The sequence below is a fragment of the Typopeltis vanoorti genome, chromosome 23 (assembly GCF_054136105.1).
Source record: "Typopeltis vanoorti isolate ZY-2024b chromosome 23, IOZ_Tvanoo_1.0, whole genome shotgun sequence".
Lineage (NCBI taxonomy): Eukaryota > Metazoa > Arthropoda > Arachnida > Uropygi > Thelyphonidae > Typopeltis > Typopeltis vanoorti.
Genome location: NC_143571.1, coordinates 33,711,146 through 33,729,418, shown reverse-complemented (window position 1 = coordinate 33,729,418; position 18,273 = coordinate 33,711,146). Strand labels below are relative to the sequence as shown.

Sequence of the window (18,273 nt, the reverse complement as noted above, 5' to 3'; positions counted from 1 at the left end):
ACAAGGATATTGAGAATTGTTTGGGGAAGTATCTGTGCAGAATGTTTTCTCTTTTATAAAGACTTCTCATAAAAATGGCAAGGAGATGATCAAGTTTTCATCACAATAGGTATGGTTGCTGTTCCCCCCCCCCACACACACACACAGTTGTCAACAGCAAACCGTTGGGAAATACGACCACTTGAAAAACATGATTCTTGCTTTATGACACTCCTTTGATACATTATAAACAACAACAACCTCAATGAAATACGCGACTTTAAGACCTGGATTTTACATATCTTTTTTGAACAAATACTGAATTTAATTTATAATATTCTTCAAAATGATATAATTACAAAAATCATTTTTGTTGTGCTACAAATAGGAATAATATTGCATTCATTATCGTGTATGTTTCATTTCATAATAATTTTTAAACTATATTCAGTATTAACGTATATAATTTTAATATTAAATTAAACTCTCTTAACACATAACCGATGAGTATAAGGAAACCAACCGAGGTGTCTCCTTCTTCTTTCTTTCTTTTACATAATGCTAAATCAATATCTCACCTTAGCCTTTCCCCCAATTTAATACACAAAAAAGCACTTGTCCCCAAGAAAAAAAATATTAAATGGAGATTGTATTAGTCCCAATGTTTTCAAACATTTCATTATTTACAAACATACAAAGTAATAGTACATTTTCTCTTTCAAAACACAGCAGTTTATTCCAGACACATAATTTAAGTCCTTTATGTATTTTGGTGGCGTGCCAAAAAAATATCACTCCTCTTGACACTTCATGACAAGCGTGTTAGAGTTGCCATCACTGTTTTCAACTATTTCGAGACATTCTGTTTGATTATTACATTCTCCATAATATTTTTAGCAATACACACTCATACTATCCTCCCACCTGTGATTCAAAAGTAGTACACTTGTTACGTGGATAACCCTACAGGTAGATAATCTTGGAAACCCCCACTGTGTGATCAAAACGTATTTTGTCACTTTAGGCCTACCTAAAGCAAAGTGGTATGACATCACTTTTCTGTTTATTTATTTAAGACAACTCACATACCTTTACAGAATTATCATCTTATCTAGAAACAGTTTTTTCGATGTAGCTATTTTTTTTTTCTTATTTTCTGATCATTGCATTTGCAGATTTTTTTCAAGTGAAGTGGATTACAATATTACAATTTGTGGTCATGATACATAGTTTTCTAGTCATCGATCCACATAGTTCTAAAATGCAGTAGAAAATTTTAGTGTAGCTGTAAGATCACTACATGTGCGCATTTTAAATCAAACAAATGAAAAGGTGTATCTTCCTGTAACTTCTCTTTCCTAACGTACTCTATTTTCACTACGAAACAGGCATTTACGTTGTCGTTTCTGCACTTCGCGTGAAAATTGAATAAAATAATAAATTGTTTCTTTTTTATTAGATTTTAGTCGAAAAGATTGCCCGGAAAGTTTGCTTAGTCAAATATTCTTCAAACTTTATTGGGTCACAAGGCACCTTTAGGAATCCCAAATCAAATTAAATTCCAATTCCACATTCAAACAACTGCAAATTGGATATTTTTGTCCCAAAGGCTGGGAATATTGCTTTGGCTAATTTACTTTTCGGAAATCTATAAAAATGCACTTCCTGCTTGTCTTCATAGACACAACTTACCTTTTAGTAGGCCAACTACGTCAGCGTACGTCGCACAATTTATTTTTCTCTGGTTAAATTGGCGTTTTCTCCCATATGTTCTTTTGTCTGTTCCGTAAAAGGCATTTGATTTAGAAAAACAATTGCAGACAGTAACAGAAAAAAAAAAAAAAAAAGAAAGAAACCATTTTTAAGAAAACATTTTCTCCTGTATGTTGTGTGGTCTGTTGAATAGACGTTTAAAAACGAAAAGCATAGAAAACGTCATGAGTCTGGAATGTATAGGTTTTATAATAGAAATTAATATCATTAAATTAATATCATTAAAATTGATCGTATTCATCACTTTCAATAAAGTATTTCGTAACCAGTATAATAATAATAATAATAATAACGCTTTTCAACTCTTACATAAATTCCGGTTCAAATATAACCTTATCGAAGTTTATGAGGCAACTGCGAAACACATTTTATGGAAAATTTCTTAGTATTTTTGAGAAGATCTATTTTTATTTCTTTTTTCCCTCTTTTTTATTTTTTACCGATGGTTGACAACCCTGAAGCGAACTCATTTTGAAGTGTTTACTTTTAATTTGATTCACAAAGTCCCTTCTAAGCCTTCGCTATAAGAGACTGGATTCTTGGATTTTACGTTGCGACAGATGTCACTGCGGCCAAAAAAAAAAAAAAAGAAATACGTGAAAAATAGTTACAGAATGTAATTTTCATATGCGTGTTAAAAACAGTTTTAAATAATAATAATAATAATAATAATAATAATAATAATAATAATAATAATAATAATAAACGCTCTTGCTTCGGCCGAGTGGAATTCACGCACTTTCCTAATGACAATCCAATTCAGCAAACATTCACACAAACGCGTATTAAATTGCATAAATATCATCAGAATGAATAAGGATAGTTTAAAATGACTCCATAAGGGAAAGAGTATTTGTGTATGTGTGAATATTTTTAACTGTATTTTTGTATTAAATGTTGAATCCCTGGCATTGTAATGTTCAGGTCGAGTTTCGCACTCCTCCGGTGTTTCAATCATCTTATGCGGAAGGTACAAATCTACAACACAGATCACAGTGTCAACATGCCTAACTTGATGGGACAGAATATCATGCTGGAACATAAAAATCCTACTTCTAATAGAATTCCCAACAACGTATGCAAGTAAAATTGTCAGAAATATTCATAAAACATGAGGCATTGATTGTATTTCTTCACTTTGACAACTTTGGAGATTTTGGAGATCTTAGATTATTTTCTCCGCAATATATTCAACTCGAAAGGCATACTGAAAGCTACGGAACAGTTTTCGTTGTTTGTTCCGCAGTCCAAGAGTGACGAGCAAAGCACCATTACAAACTCAGACTGTCAAGTTCATCAGAATTTGTGAGTTACTGAACATTAAAAACCACGGTTGTGCAACTCCTCGCTTATATTGAATGCCCTTAATTACATTTTGAGCAATTATTTTGCTTTTCAAGGAATTCAGTCACTTTCTTTAATGTTTACCGACTTATATCCGTCAATTTTCTTGGTTTACTGGATTTTTTCACTGCGGTATCAACCCTGTTTTCTATATTTTCATAACAGTGGCAATTAATGTAACTTTTAATTCAATGAATTCAATTCAACTATCATTTAAATTACGATAATTTCTTATAGTAATCTGGCTGATATCTCTGGTGTTTACCGTGTTTACATCATTCATTTTCGAAAGGGTAGGGTAGAATCAACATTTCTATGCATATGTGTACGTAGGTTTGTGATTATCTATACACAAATTGCTTTTTTACTCTAAATTAATTTCACTTTTGGAAGATTTGTAGCAATCATTTGCGGGTTTGAATTTCGTCATCATTCGAATGTTTGTACAACATTTACTGAAACAGACGATTTTACAATCTACTGGAGCAGACAGTTTGAAAAAAAAAAGTTGTCCAATACCAATGTCACTTCAGCTATAATCATCCGCATCTTTTTTTTTAAGATAACGAAAGGCTTAATTGATTACGTGTTCAAACTTATTTTAAAAAAATACGCAACGGGAAAGGGAAATAAACAGTGGATAACATCAGTGAATTGGATGACATATCAGAGAATAGAAAGTAATCAATCTCCAAAGCTTCAGAGGGTAGAAAAACAGTTTATTAATCTAAAAATACTCTATTAATCATTTCCACATCTCTAAAGAACGGTTCAGAATTGTAGAAATGCGGCGAGACAAAGAACTGGATTACACGGACGTTAATGATGCCATATGGCTGTACCGCACTCTCCCATGTTGCGGTTTCTAGACGGAGGAAAAAGTTAATTCCTCACAGGAGGCAGCGTTACAACCACTAGTTGTGTCTCCGCGCATTCAATCGAAACTCGATACTTTCCTGCAGTAGTGGGAGGTTAGAACTCTATACTCGGCGTCAGGGCGAAGCATCCTCAGTACACTCAGAAATCCTTATAATAAACTATGACAGTGATTGGTCGATGGCTAAAAAAGGATGTTTTACATGCACTGGAATGCGTATGCCAAGTGTTACTGCCGAAAGAGAGGAGGTAGGAAAAAGAATTAGAACCTTTCTTTTCTTGGAAGTGAATTTTTTTAGGTTTCCGGTTTTGAAATGCCTCGAACAAGTATCCTCTTCTGTCGTCCTCCCTCGCAGAGAGACGAGGTACGGCTTGAACCGCATCCTGATGGATTTTTTTCTTAATGTCAATCTCGTGTGGAGCATTGAACCCCACTGAGCATCTCATAATGTGCAGTGCAGATATACGAATAGCAAATAAAGGTCATAGGGTTGAACAATGAAAATAAGATTGCTTTCCTTCGTATAAAATGTACAGCAAATCATTAACACGTAGATGTGTGAGTGTCTGTCAGAGTCTTATCTCTTCTACAACGCATGATATTATCAATATATCCAGTAAATTAGGTTCATTTAGGTATGAATAAAATAAAAATAGATGTGATGTATGGCGATGCAGAAAGATCCATAAATAACAATTTGGTAAACACACACACACGCACACATATGAACTCCCCTCCAACATGCACATCCCGTGTTAGGTAAATATTGGTCAAATGCCATGTGTGTGCAATAGTATGACCAAAGAAAGATACATGAATCGACTGTCAAAGATGATACAGTTTGAAAAAAAGATGAACCGCACAACAAATCTCTAGGAATCCATGAAAAATGTTCCACTAATGCCTAATTACAGGTAGAAGTGACTTCACAATGCAGAAAAAAAGAACCAACAACCCATTGGTTGAAAAGACCTGTATTCGAATTCAGGTCGAAATTACGAGGAACCTTGATAAAGGTTTTTCTACTGACAATGAGTTTTTAGTTAGCCACATACTAGCAGAATTTGTTTTAATTCCTATAAAGTCCAGTCCTAAAACAGACAAAATAGCCTGGAAACATATGCAATTAGCTTATATCCTTGCCTTAGTTGCCTCTATATTATATTAAAACAAATAAATGCACAAATATTACGGACGGTCGACTGCTATGTTGGTGCTATCCGCAATTGTCGTATGAAAACTTTGCGCAGGAGTAAAAGATTTATATTCGGGAACTACAAATTTGGTCGACTATTCTTAATGATAATCAGAACTAAAATTATGATATTATGACACAATTGCACACAAACTAAAGAGGAAAAAAAAAAACTGCTGAAAGAAGCAATTGTTATTCAAACATGAACAAACTTCTATGACGAACACATCTATAATGGTTTCAAAACAAAACCAGGAATCAAAGAAACCAGCCCGAGATCACAAATGCTATGAATGAACCAGCTTCTATTTTCAAGGAAGAGTAGTGCAAAAACTTCACTCATCTGCGTACAGAATTCATGTCGGGATTGCATCCCACCTAACTGTTGTAGTCATTAAAATCTTGGTAATCACACTCAATATTAAAGTTTGCTTTTTTAGAACCACATTCGATGTTCCTATTTGTTCCATGCTTCATGAGAATGGTAGTCCTCCAGCGTATTCTATACCAGAGGCAGCTGGTGCATAGGCACTGCGGAACTGCAGCAGCCGCAATTTTTCTCGATATATAAATATATTTTTTAAGTTATTTATATTTGCTTGTAATATTTAATTTTATCATCAACAATCCTATACAATTCTCTTATTTTATATAAAAAATCATAAAAAAACCATCTTGTAGCACTTAGGAGGACGAAAGACGCTACCAGCACTGTGTTTACCACAGTGTCATATTGCTACGAGCGCAAGCATATGCACGTCATAGTGAGTGCGAGCTATTAGCGTAATGCGGCACTGTCCGTCGCGCAGTTCCACTGTTGTTTATATGCAGTTTGCGTCAGTAGTAGAGTGTTCGTAGTGCTTATCGTGTTTACTCTGTCTCTTTAAATATTTGGACATTACAATTAAAGGATTTAATTGTAATGTCTAAAAATTGTAAATCAATTCCTTTAATTCTAATTAAAGGATTGGATTTTATTTTTAAGTAATTTTGAATTATACCAAACTGTATAATTTATTGATAATAAACAATATTGTTTCATGTTTAATTTTTTTTTAAATTTTTACCATAATTTTGATATTTTTCCAAACACGTATACACACAGTGTGTATGTATATGTCGAAAGTTGCAGCACCCCCACGATTTCAAGCCACGAACCGCAACTACACTTAAACCAAAAGATAAAACATTGAAAAAAAATTCCTTTTACGTATGAAATAATAAAGCCGACAGACCTTCACAAGATTAAAAATATTTACTTTACTTTTATTTTATTGCTAGTTAAATTTATTTGAGTGTACTTTTGTGGATATGTAAAACACATTTATAATCCTCAGTTGATGAAACAAGCTTACATAAGAAATAAAGGTACCTCTGTTAAGCGTAAACGAGACTCTTCAAATCCGAAAACAAAACCGTTAATAAAAACAGCTTCTTTTTACTCTTTAACCCCCCCCCTCCCTTGAGCTACACAATACCCAGTTTTAAAGAAGATTGTCAAAGAGGAAACTTGCAGCCAATTAGTTGTGCCCAAGATGGTGGGTTCTAGTTACCCCGCATCGCTACGGTCATTGAGAAATGATTAAGTAAATAAACTGTGCAAGAGTGGGGATCCCTTCTAAAATCAGCGGAGAGGAAAGAAGCTAACTGAGGGAGAAGGATAATGAGAAACACAAAACTGTTTCGTGTCAGTGAATCGGTCACGCGGTTAAAACGTAATATTTATTTTAAATGGAAGAGTACTACAGTGCCCCCGTAAGTAGGAATAGTCAGCTTCGCTGCTTTTTAAATAAACAGAAGAGCAGTGTGTGTGTGTATGTGTGTGTTGTGGTAACCCAGAGAAGCTGACATTATTCCACAACATTAGAGATAATGACTGCCCATAAGAGATGGAGCAAAGCCATAGCGAAAGCACAAGGTTCTGGATCATTAAAATCGGTAGAGAATTATTTGTTCTGTTTTCTGTCGAAAATTATAGAGAAAAATTCTTTTTTTCCGCTTCCTTCTCACTGTACTTACTTTAATTTGCGTTTTTTTAAAGAATTATTTAGATGATAATTTTTTTTGTATATTAATGTACAAAACTCGTTTTCAAAATATAATATTTTCACAAAAGGGTTTGTCTATGAATCACCTGTCTTGTGAGGGATTTATTGGGAACTTATTTATTTATTATAGGAACTTACTGCCTCAAATGTAGCTTTATTTTTCTACATAAAAATATGCAGAAAAATAGTCACATTTAAGGTGTACTCAATTTGTTATCTATTGTGTTAATTATTATACTTAATTTGCTATGCATATTGTTAGCAATTTGTTATGCTTAATTTTATGCTTAACGCATTGTTATGCACAATTTGGAATAAAATTGTTTTACAAATTATGAACTCTGTGTGTTCACCCAATGTTAAAAGTTCAGAGAGTGCAGAAGTCAGGCAACATCTGCACTATCTGAACTTCTGAAAGAAAACAAACACGCCACAAGTGAGTTATTGAAGAACTAGAATTTATTCAAATTTATGCAAATATATTAAAAAGTATAAACGTGAAATTATCCAAATAAACTAATTACCTTATTATTATTTTATTTATTATTATATATAATAATTTATATAATATAATTTATATAATAGAAAGACAAGTATTTTCATTTGAAGCATTACCTAACAGATGGATGTGACGCAGAGTTTCCATGACAACAACAACAATGCTTCCACGTTTGAAAATTATAATCACGTTCTAATTTCATGATTATAACTTCCATGTTATAATCAAAGCATGCTGTTGCAAATCGGAGATTGAAAACAATATTTCAACAGGAGAAAAAAATCTGCAAAAACTTAAAAAGGTCCTTGTTAATAATGATTCCATTTATTAAAGAAAATATTAGTGCAATGCATTATTCATTCTGACCTTATTATTCTTCCTGTTGCTTAGTACCTCCGTATCTCTTTCATCCTTCTGTCCAAAAGTTAGTGAAAGTGAATGCACCAGATTTGTTCACAACACGAATCGATAATGTTTGTCTCGCTGTTCCATGTGCTTCACACACGCGCGAAAATGTCGACTATTTCGTGTTTCTCCCGCCACATTTCTAAAGGGTATTTGCGGTAAGCTGGACTCAAATGCAAAAGTGTTTGAAAATAGCAGAGCGAATATTTGTAAACCACTACGAAACGTGGAAGCATTGTTGTTGTTGTCATGGAAACTCTGCGTCACATCCGTTTGTTAGGTGTGCTTCAAACGAAAATACTTGCCTTTCTATTATAAAGAGATAAGAATGCATTTAATGTAATTTTTATGTTCTTTCATTGTAGTAATAAAATAATTAATTAGTTAGTTTGGATAATTAAATTCATAAGAGATATTCATAAATATTATGAGTGGATCTATCCAAAGCTGTACAATGAATAAAAGCACATTGTTTTCAGCTTGATTCATACGTCCAATTTGATTCTATATGCTGCTCACTACATTAAGATTGAATTTTTTAATTTAAAAAACTACAGACATTCCAAGCTTTCCATATACAATATATTAAATATATAATATATAAAATATATTTCCATATATAAAAGAACTGAATACAACTTCAATAACTCACTTGTGGCGTGTTTGTTTTCTTTCAGAAAACAAACTCGCCAAAGAAAAGAAAACTCGGTCCGCTAGCGGACCGAACGCTACTTCGTTTGCTCGGGCCAGAGGAGATCACGGGTATCATGCATTGGTGATCATTGCAGATGCTCAGTCATAGGTCGTATGTGATGCGTAGTGTCTATTCTAAAATCGTCTACTCAACTCGGCCCCCTCAAGATTAAATCGTGAGTGTCTCCCCCTCCCCCCCCCCTCCAAGATTAAATCCTGAGTGCGCCACTGCAGGGTGAACACAAAGGATCTGAGCGATTAAGTAAATTTCTGTATGAAATTTATCAAATTTCATACAAAAATGAACTTTGCCATGTTGGAAAACTTCATTTGGTATGCCAGTGAAGTTTAATGAATTTATTATTTTTTACTTTTATCTTGCAGAGTTCAGTTGTCTGTTGAAGAATATGATTAAAAGCTGTTATTTTTATCCATGGTAATTTTCTTTCTTTACCCGATATTCCTTCTTTTCATCGTCATTAAAATGAATTTTGATTAGCTTCGTACGTTTGTATGTGGAATTATAAGTCGATTTACCAGCTGCATCTGCAAAATGGAAAATTCAAGCTGGCCAGGCAGCGGTACAGAAACAGTTGATAAGTATCATTTCTGCGCAGTCTCTGAAAATCAAATGAATGACTAGCGCAAATTTCATATAGGAACAGTTACCAGCATGGACGATTCTGAGAAGTTGTTTTGCCCTCTGTATTTGTAAATTTAAACTGTTACTCAATGTTGCGCAAATGAGAAAGTGCTTTACGAAGTTTACTGTGACATAATGACCTAATCTGGCAGCTGAAACCTTCTATCCAAAATTTGCTGCACTCATGAGACAACGGAGTAAGAACAGCAGGCAAAAAAGAACACTCACCTGCCCAATAAACAAAGGAACAACTTCGTCAATATCCAGAAGAATAAGTAATTAAATCAACAAGAAATTTATCAAACTCCACTAGCCTACCAGAGCTTCCATATCCCAATTTCGAGGGAGCACTTTAGTTGAAAAAACCTGGACATTCGAAACCCATCTGTAACGTGAAAAACTTTCATTGGAGGCTTTTCAAACAAAGGTGAGTTGACCAGTCTTTTACGAGGGTAATAGGTTTTTTTCTCAAGGAAACTCGGTGGATTTTTCTTCCCTCAAAAGAGGCAAAGTGGCCGTGTGGAAACACTCAGATCTACACGCATGTTATTGGACAAGGCAGCCCATTTTTTTGTCGAAAACGAAGGAGAAGAGTGCAAATAAACTTTTATGAACTTCGAATGAATTTCTTTTGGCGTTAAACCTTCTTTTACAAAGAATTTTATAACCCACGATACTCATTTTAATCCATTTCAAGGGATACAGACAACGCTTTTGCTTCAGACAGCTGTATAAAACAAACCACTCGATAGAATGACTTGCAATTTCACATGGATGCTTACGACAGACGTACCAACTTAGAAAAAAAAAAAAAATCTTGCCGATAGATTTACCATCTATGGTCGAAGTCGAGAACTTTGCAGACCACCCTCGTATAACAAAAACGGTGTATTCCAATTATATTCCCAATACACACTTCTGGCAGAATTCTACAATGACGGCGCCAGATACTGTCCAGAGCTGCTCATCCATAAATTAAAGACACACCCATTATTCCGATTTGTCCAGCCAACTTAACAGGCTCCGAATCTAATGTCACAATAAGAATGACGAGCTGTATATTTTGTCCAGAATATACAGTATTTCTCAAATGTTACACTATCATGCCACTGTCCTCGCTACAGATTATGAGCATTTCATGACATTCCATCTGTGAAAAACCTATTCGAAGTATCTCATCTAAAGACATAGGGTAATTTGCCAAATCGTGTCATCTTGTGATCTTAACGTTTAGACGTTGAAGAATTTTCATCATATTTTATTAATTGCTTAAGTTATTACAAGATTTGGTGATTCGATTAAGATTTTGATCATGAGTTATCCCTGAAAAACATTAGACTAGTGAATGACTTCATGCGTTTAGAATTCGTGTTATTTATGGTATTTACGATGGCAATAATTGTATTACGGTAAATCCGTGAACACACACACACACACACAGAGAGAGAGAGAGAGAGAGAGTTACTAATTGCAACATTTAGTACACTCTGCACTCATCAATTTCAGTGCTGTTATTTAAGCATTTTAAGCCCAGATTAATGAAGTTATTCCTTTCTAAAATGGATTCCGAGTTAACGTAATTGCTTCAATATAAATACTCTTGTGCTTACAAACTGAAGTAATTTTTCCAGTTGATGTCCTTGTAAGCTTTCTGGACGATAGTTTAGTTTTCGAATGTTTCCCTATGCGAATATTTGGCGATGGGCTGGGTTGGCAATAATATTCTCTCGGGAATGTCTGTTTACTATGCAATTCTCTGCAGGTTAATTAACAGCGCTTATTAGTGGAACCCCATTAATTAGTGGCTTAACTTAGCTATACATATTAAGTATGATTTATTTTGGTACCATACGCATGCGCTGCAATCACTGACTGCGACTGCTGACTGTTAGTCATTATTTCAAGGATAAAGTGCATCAATAACAGAAATAGCGAAACATACGCATGTACTTTCTTTCTCTCGAGGTTTAAGATAGAATCATAGTGGTTTTTTTTTTTTTTTTTGCAATTTTTTCGCTTAGTGTGTAGAATGAATGCGGGCTAAAATTAATTGTTGTACTATTACTTAATGTGTTAATTATTACTCTTTTTTTTTACTTGTAATAATCACTGAATACTTAATATTTACAAAGATTATTTCTACTTTTCAGGTGGTCAACAGTCCTCCATATTTGAGCGATCGCTTGCTTCAATACAGTGACTCAAACGAGCTCACCCCACTCAACGGTAAGTTACTAGACGAATTCTTATCTCCAAATTAATTTCTACAATAAAAAAAAAATCAGAATAAAATAAAAAAAAAATACTTGTAAATGTTCACGAGAATTCTTATAATAATTAAGAAATGATGCATGCACATAATTATTCTTGTCTGCGATTAGCAATAATACAAATTCTTTATCTTATTTTTCTATTTTAAAAAAAGGCTCATTTAAATTACAGGCGATGTGTTTATGAACCAACCTTCACTGCATTTATAGGCAGAACTCATTAAAATGTTCACCATTAAAAATTTCACCATTAACTCACAATCAAAAATAAAATCGACATATTTCAGTAGCGGTAATATTTCCCACACAAGTGTCAAAAATGCATTACAAACGTTTACTTGGTTTTAGACAACGCTCCATCTATTTCTTCTAATATCGATCGTCTTGTGAGGATCATTAAGTCCTCAAAATCTTCAAAAAAAAAAAAAGCGATTTTATGCTGAAAAACAATGAAAATATTAAACAATAAAAGTAAAGAAAAAAATGCAAATAAAACAAAATTAACGCTAATGTCCAGTGTTTTTAGACGCCCTTAAGTGGTCCTAGATTACAAGTCTCTACTCCCGCTAATTTTTATATCAGCCCTATCGACGAAAGGTCGTAAACCTAATAGCGTAAACTTAATTAGAGGGTGAGCTTATAATAATTATTAAATTAAAAATTCTATAATAAATTAAATTAAAATTTATAATTGTACCTTATTGTTTCAAGTGCTTTAATTTTCAATGTAGTTCTATTTTTTTTTACTATAACTACTGCTAGAATTTTTTTAAAAAAAATATGGTTGCAATGTTTCGAAAAGTCATACACGAGGGAACTGTTGGCAAATAAGCCCACATATACCATTCTGATAACAATTTTTTCTGTGCAAATAAACCTAGTTAAATATTTACATTACCATCATACTGTATGCCGTAAGGCACATGATCTGCATCTAGTAAAAAAAGTATATTTATTTGTTTTTGAGGTTAGTTTCAATACCGTTTTCTTTAATGTGGATTATATAAATATGAGTATTTTATTTACATACGTAGATTGTGTTTCCCTGTTTAGAGATTTCTATGAGTGCGCATGCCTGGATTACGCACTTTTCAAATGTATCATCCATTCCAGATAACATACTTAGCTCCAGTGGTGTAGCTAAAGCTTTTGCCGCCCGGGGCGGTCCCTGAGTTTGCCGCCTCTCTCTCTACACACCCAAAAAAACCCACAAAAAGCGAAATAAATTAAAACACAATGTTTATTTTTGAAGTAAAACTTTAATTCCGACATTCTAAAATGTTATTTTTCTTGCTTTTCTGTTAGCAAAATCGTCGATGACATTGGCGAAGTCAATTTCATAGTAATATAGGTAATTCTTAATCAATTTTATTTAGAAAAACTCCTCTCACAACTAGCAACACTTACAGCAATTGTGAGGAAAATTCGCAGTACTGTTACAATATTTGGAAATGAGTTCTCGAGACTGTATTTTAGAATTAACTGCAAAAGTTCAAAAAGGTTCAAAGTACCTCCCGGGGGCGGACCGTCCCCTTCACTCCTCCCTAGCTACGCCTCTGCTTAGCTCACATAAAATGGTTAAAGCGAATTTTCATTTATACGGTTTTGAAATTCACGAAAAACTAAATTTGTATCAAAGGAAATAGACAATAATCACGACATATATTTAATTTATTTATAGTAAATATCGTAAGCAATATTAAGTTATATTTTGACGATGTCAAAATATGATATCGCGTTCACCGAAAGTTTATTTTTGCTTAATTTGGAGTTAATAAACGGCACTGATCTAAGACAGGCGAACGGACACATTAGCACAAAAATGATCATGCAAGTATAATTTAGGGAGATAATTTTAATTGTTCATTCAACCACTACGTATAAACTCCTTAACAACCTACGTCCATTGTGCAAAATGTTCTTCCGCTATTTCCCTTGTCTCAATGACCGGACAGAACGAATACAATCGGAATGCCACAATGTGAATGACGAAATTGCCGTTTGAATTCGATAATGTAGACACTGATAACACAGTAAGAGTTATGTAATATCTGAATTTGAACATAATTAACAATTCATTTGATCACGTGATACTCGAAGAATTGTTCTAGAATTCTCGCTAAACAAACCAGTGATGACTTGCGGCAATTTTCAAATATATATTCGAATCGATCATATGGTCAAAGCTGTAAACCTTTTCCAGGCATTGATTGCCTAAAAGGAACAAGATAGTTTCTAACTGAAAGGTTTATTCTACTGTTACAATTGAAATCAGTTTTCCGAGCAAGAAAGCAGTTTAACTTCTCATTAACACAAGGATATTAAAGACTCTACTACTTTCCTTCTGGAATTCCTGATAGCACATCTTAGATGCACGTATTCGTCTTCTGATAATAACTTAAAGGATAGGATCCTATTCACCTTCGCATCCCCCTCACTCTCCGAGAAAAAAAAAAAAAATTATAATGAAGACAAGCGGGCCATTACGAAAAGAATATGAAACTTAAGACATGCCTCCATGTTTCTTTCAGCGATAGTGAGTGGAGCAGCCTCTTATCAGTAAATAACTGTAAGGTTCCTCAGCGGCTGGTGGATCTTAACAGAAGATAGACAACGCGCACGTGTGTGACGAACCAAATGCATATCGGGGAACACAACGGAAAGGGAACGGGGTGGGGGGGGGAGTGAGGTTTGGAGGTATATCTGTTTAGCCCCCGTAGCGGCGAGAACATCAAAGAACGCCGTATACGCTAAATATCTGACAGAACGTGCTCATTCTCTGGATTTTGAGAGCCACAACAAGTCTCCTTGTTGGTACTGAAAATCTCGGTGATTATTACTTGCTCTTGCGAAAATGCCTCGTAGATATTGCAGCGTGCCAGGCTGGTGAAACACAAGGTTAATCACCGATAATGTTATGGCTATGACCCCACTTTACCTCTATTATCGCCAGATGTGTTTTCTTTCTTTTTTTTTTTTTTTTTTTTTTATGATCCGTAATTCGTCGTCTATGTGTCTTGTTTCACCGGTTGAACAAATCAGTCCTTTCTCGGGGGGGGGGGGGGCGTGAAATATGAAGGTTTTTTTTTCAACCGAAGAGATTTGTGCGCCCACCCATCCACCCCACATTGGAGACAGAAAAGGCATTGCACAAGTCAGCACATAATTTACGCATTTTCGCGCGTGCCACGTGACTGCTATAATTGGTGGCTTCTCCATGCCACTGTCTCCCTCGCTATAAATCTGAATGAATTGTGGCTGCATTTACAGATCTCTGTTTCGTTCCCCAGAGAAGCTCTTTTGCTAATTCTAGAGGGGGGGTTTCGGATTCCGTGTAGCTAATTTGGAGGTTGGCAAACGGGCGAATTTTCGTGTTTCTAGGGCCCATTGATCCAACGTCCATGACAGATGTAACGGGTCGGGTGGGAAAAGGAATTGTAACAGAACGACGAAAAGATTGTGCCACCCATTTATATTCTGTGCAGGGTTAAAGTTCGGCTACTGGAGACGATGTCTCCAAAAAGTAACAGACGCTCTCATCCTTTAGAGTGTGAGTGCACGGAAACATATAAGCTGTCTCAACTTCCGACAGTTGTATCAATTCGGTCGTAAGAGTTCTTAATCTAAAGTTACTTGGAGAGTGTTCCACCAGCGAAACTATTTGTAAGTTAAGAGTGGGGAGAAAGAGTCCCTCCACACTCATAAATCCAGCTATTTTAGATGTATCGCATCAATTTGAGTCAGTCGCTGTCATAATTAATTTGATCCTTTAACTAGGGTAAGCACACAGGTTCGCCAAACGGATACTATTTTTGAACTTGCACACCACCAACTTGCTTAATTGGGATTCTTTCTTGCAAGAGACAACTTGAATGCTGCTGTTTTAATAAATCGACCAAATCAATCTTAATCCTCGCCAATTATCTCACAAACACTTCCAGGTGTTTATTCCATTAAAAAACCACGATCCCTTTTTTTTTTTATGCGTGTGCAGTTGTCTAATTTAAGTGAGTAGGAAAAGATAAGGGTGTGTTGTTTTCTATGACATTCCTGCAGGCTAATAATATTCGTTTACGTCAGGTTGTTATAAAAGTTTTTCCCTTTTTTTTTTTTTTTTTTTATCATTGCGACATTTCCCGGATTAATTTAAAACTTAAAATATTGACGCAATTATTATTTATCAATAAGTATATTGAACTAGTTAAGTGATTTGAAGAGTTTTTTTTTGTTGTTGTTAAAAGCTTTACTTTAAATTTCAATTAAACTGATGCATCGATTGTGCTTAATGTTGTACTCTTAATCGAGAACAGGTTGCGATATCGAAAGCTGGTGCACTTAAGCATCAGATTATCGGAAAAGCAACTTTTTTCTTTTCCTTTTCATAGTTTGAAACTGCTACCCTTTTGAAGTCTTTATATTGATCGATTAGTTGGAAAAAAATACCAGAAAATAACTAATTCATGTTACTTACAACGAATTAAAATTCTAATACTAAGTTATCGAAAAGGTCAAACAATTTTAAAATCCCGCTAAATGGTAAATTTAAAGAAATGTTTTCTTCTGTATATCGTTCTTGATTGATTAGTAAACAATATTTCGTCATCATTCAATAAGCATCCAATCAGTTTTTGAACGACTGTATTGTTGAATGACAACAATACAGTCATTCAAACCGATGGAATTTCATTATTTGTTTGTTGAACAATGCAGTAGTATTCTTCAAAAAATTTATTATTTAACGGCAACAAAAACCACAATAATAATAATACTAATAATTTTCGTTTCACATGTATCAAGATGTTAGCGATGTTACGCTGTCGATCTGATAATTTTGGGACATCGTGTCTAAAGCTAATTTCTTGATAATTGCTTTGCTTCAGTCAGTAGGATGACTTTTTGTTGGAAAGATGTGGGTTCAAATCCTAAGGATGCGTGAAATTTTTCTCATTGAGTGATGATGAGTAAATCAGTACCATATGTAGTTAGCAGGGGCTTTACAGTCGAATTCAAATAATCCAAAATGATTTATCTTTAACATAATTTTAATTTGATAAAGAATCCAAATTTCTGATAATAATCGACAACAATAAGATCCCTTCATAAAAGGAACTTAAAAAAAAAATCTAATAATAAGAAAAAAACTTGTCGCGTGATACAAATCACGATTTAAAGTTGTTTAGAATAGCAGAGCTTTTAAAATAAGCTACGAAACAAGAAAGAAACGAATGTACAAAGTGCTGAAAATGAGACGAAAGCCCAGAAAAAACATTTAACGATGACGTCATCGAATGCCAAACGCTTACCAGGATAGTCGTAGACGACACAGAGCTAGTTGGCGGTATGCTTTTAGAAATCCAACTCTGTTTTCTGGGAAAGACGCGGAGGACGGCTAAGCATTCCTGGGATAGACTGGACAGTAAAAGGTCAAAGGTTATTCATCGTAGATATTCTCGCTTTCGCTGAGATTGGCATTAGGAAGAAATGACGAATACAGTTATAATATAAAATAGCTTATCATGCTTAGTTGACATCAAAACATGATATTATTTCCATGCATTCAAATGCATTTTTGTACGTCGCAAATTAGATTATAATGTTACTATTGTGTTAGTTAAAATTTAAATTTTTATTTTTATTTTTAGGTGACAATCATCAAGGAACTGCAGTATCTAGTTTGGATTCCTTGTCCCTTATTGTAGAGAGCATCACTCCCGGTAACAGCGGTCTTATTAATGCCATTTCTGTGTCCTCCGAAAGGCTAGTATAAACGTAAGATTCTGAAAGAACTTACCGGTGATCCAAGATGAGGTATGAACACACAGGCATGCCCAGGATAGCCAAAAAAAAAAAAAAAAAAAGACGGTCGACGGGACTTAGCTATTAAATATTATCCGCGAACTTACGCCTATCATCGGATGTTTCGAAAGGCAACCTTTAGAAGTGCAATTATCATTTTGACGGTAAAATATGACATGCGAACAGCTAAAATTGGTGACGCCCTCTGTATGAGATGAAAGAAGAGAAAGAAAAAAAGATAAATCAAGAAAAGAAAATAACGAATGTGTTTTTTAAATATAACACTGATTTCTAAGTGCAATTTTTGACAGACGAATTTTGACAAAAAAAAAAACTGTTGTAGTTTCCAGTGTTGTTCATTCATATTATATAAATATTAACTAATATTTTTGATTTTGCATAAGCTTAGGTTATGACGATGGCAACTTTGCCCAATGTTTCAGATCAAAATATTTTCATTGATGATTAAATGTGTGAAAATTTTCTATGTTCATCTTCTGCCTATTCGTCGAATAGATATTTATAAAGATATTAGGTGAAAATGGCATTATTACGTTTAAAAATGCCTTAAAAAATAGCTGAATGCTGGCATTGTTAACGAATGTGAACAATAAAAGTGCCTTAAGGGTAACTACTATATACGAGTATAAGGCAATAGAGACAAATAAAACCAATTTAAGACAGCTCTGTGCACGGGAAAAGAGGTATATTGAAAATATACTGTCATTTCAGATGTTAAAAATAAGCCATT

The 18,273-nt window shown here is 34.3% G+C and overlaps 1 protein-coding gene across 1 annotated transcript in view; it reads left to right on the top strand.

Annotated features, from left to right (window-relative positions):
• The window catches only part of LOC150093765 (myogenic factor 5-like), a 40,485-nt gene extending 22,478 nt beyond the window's left edge, over positions 1–18,007 (top strand). Inside the window, exons 3-4 of the mRNA XM_090412732.1 lie at positions 11,607–11,682; positions 17,369–18,007. Coding sequence (XP_090268858.1) covers positions 11,607–11,682; positions 17,369–17,493 — 201 coding nt within the window. The 3' untranslated portion in view covers positions 17,494–18,007. The remainder of the gene's footprint in view (positions 1–11,606; positions 11,683–17,368) is intronic.
• The last annotated feature ends 266 nt before the right edge of the window (positions 18,008–18,273 follow it).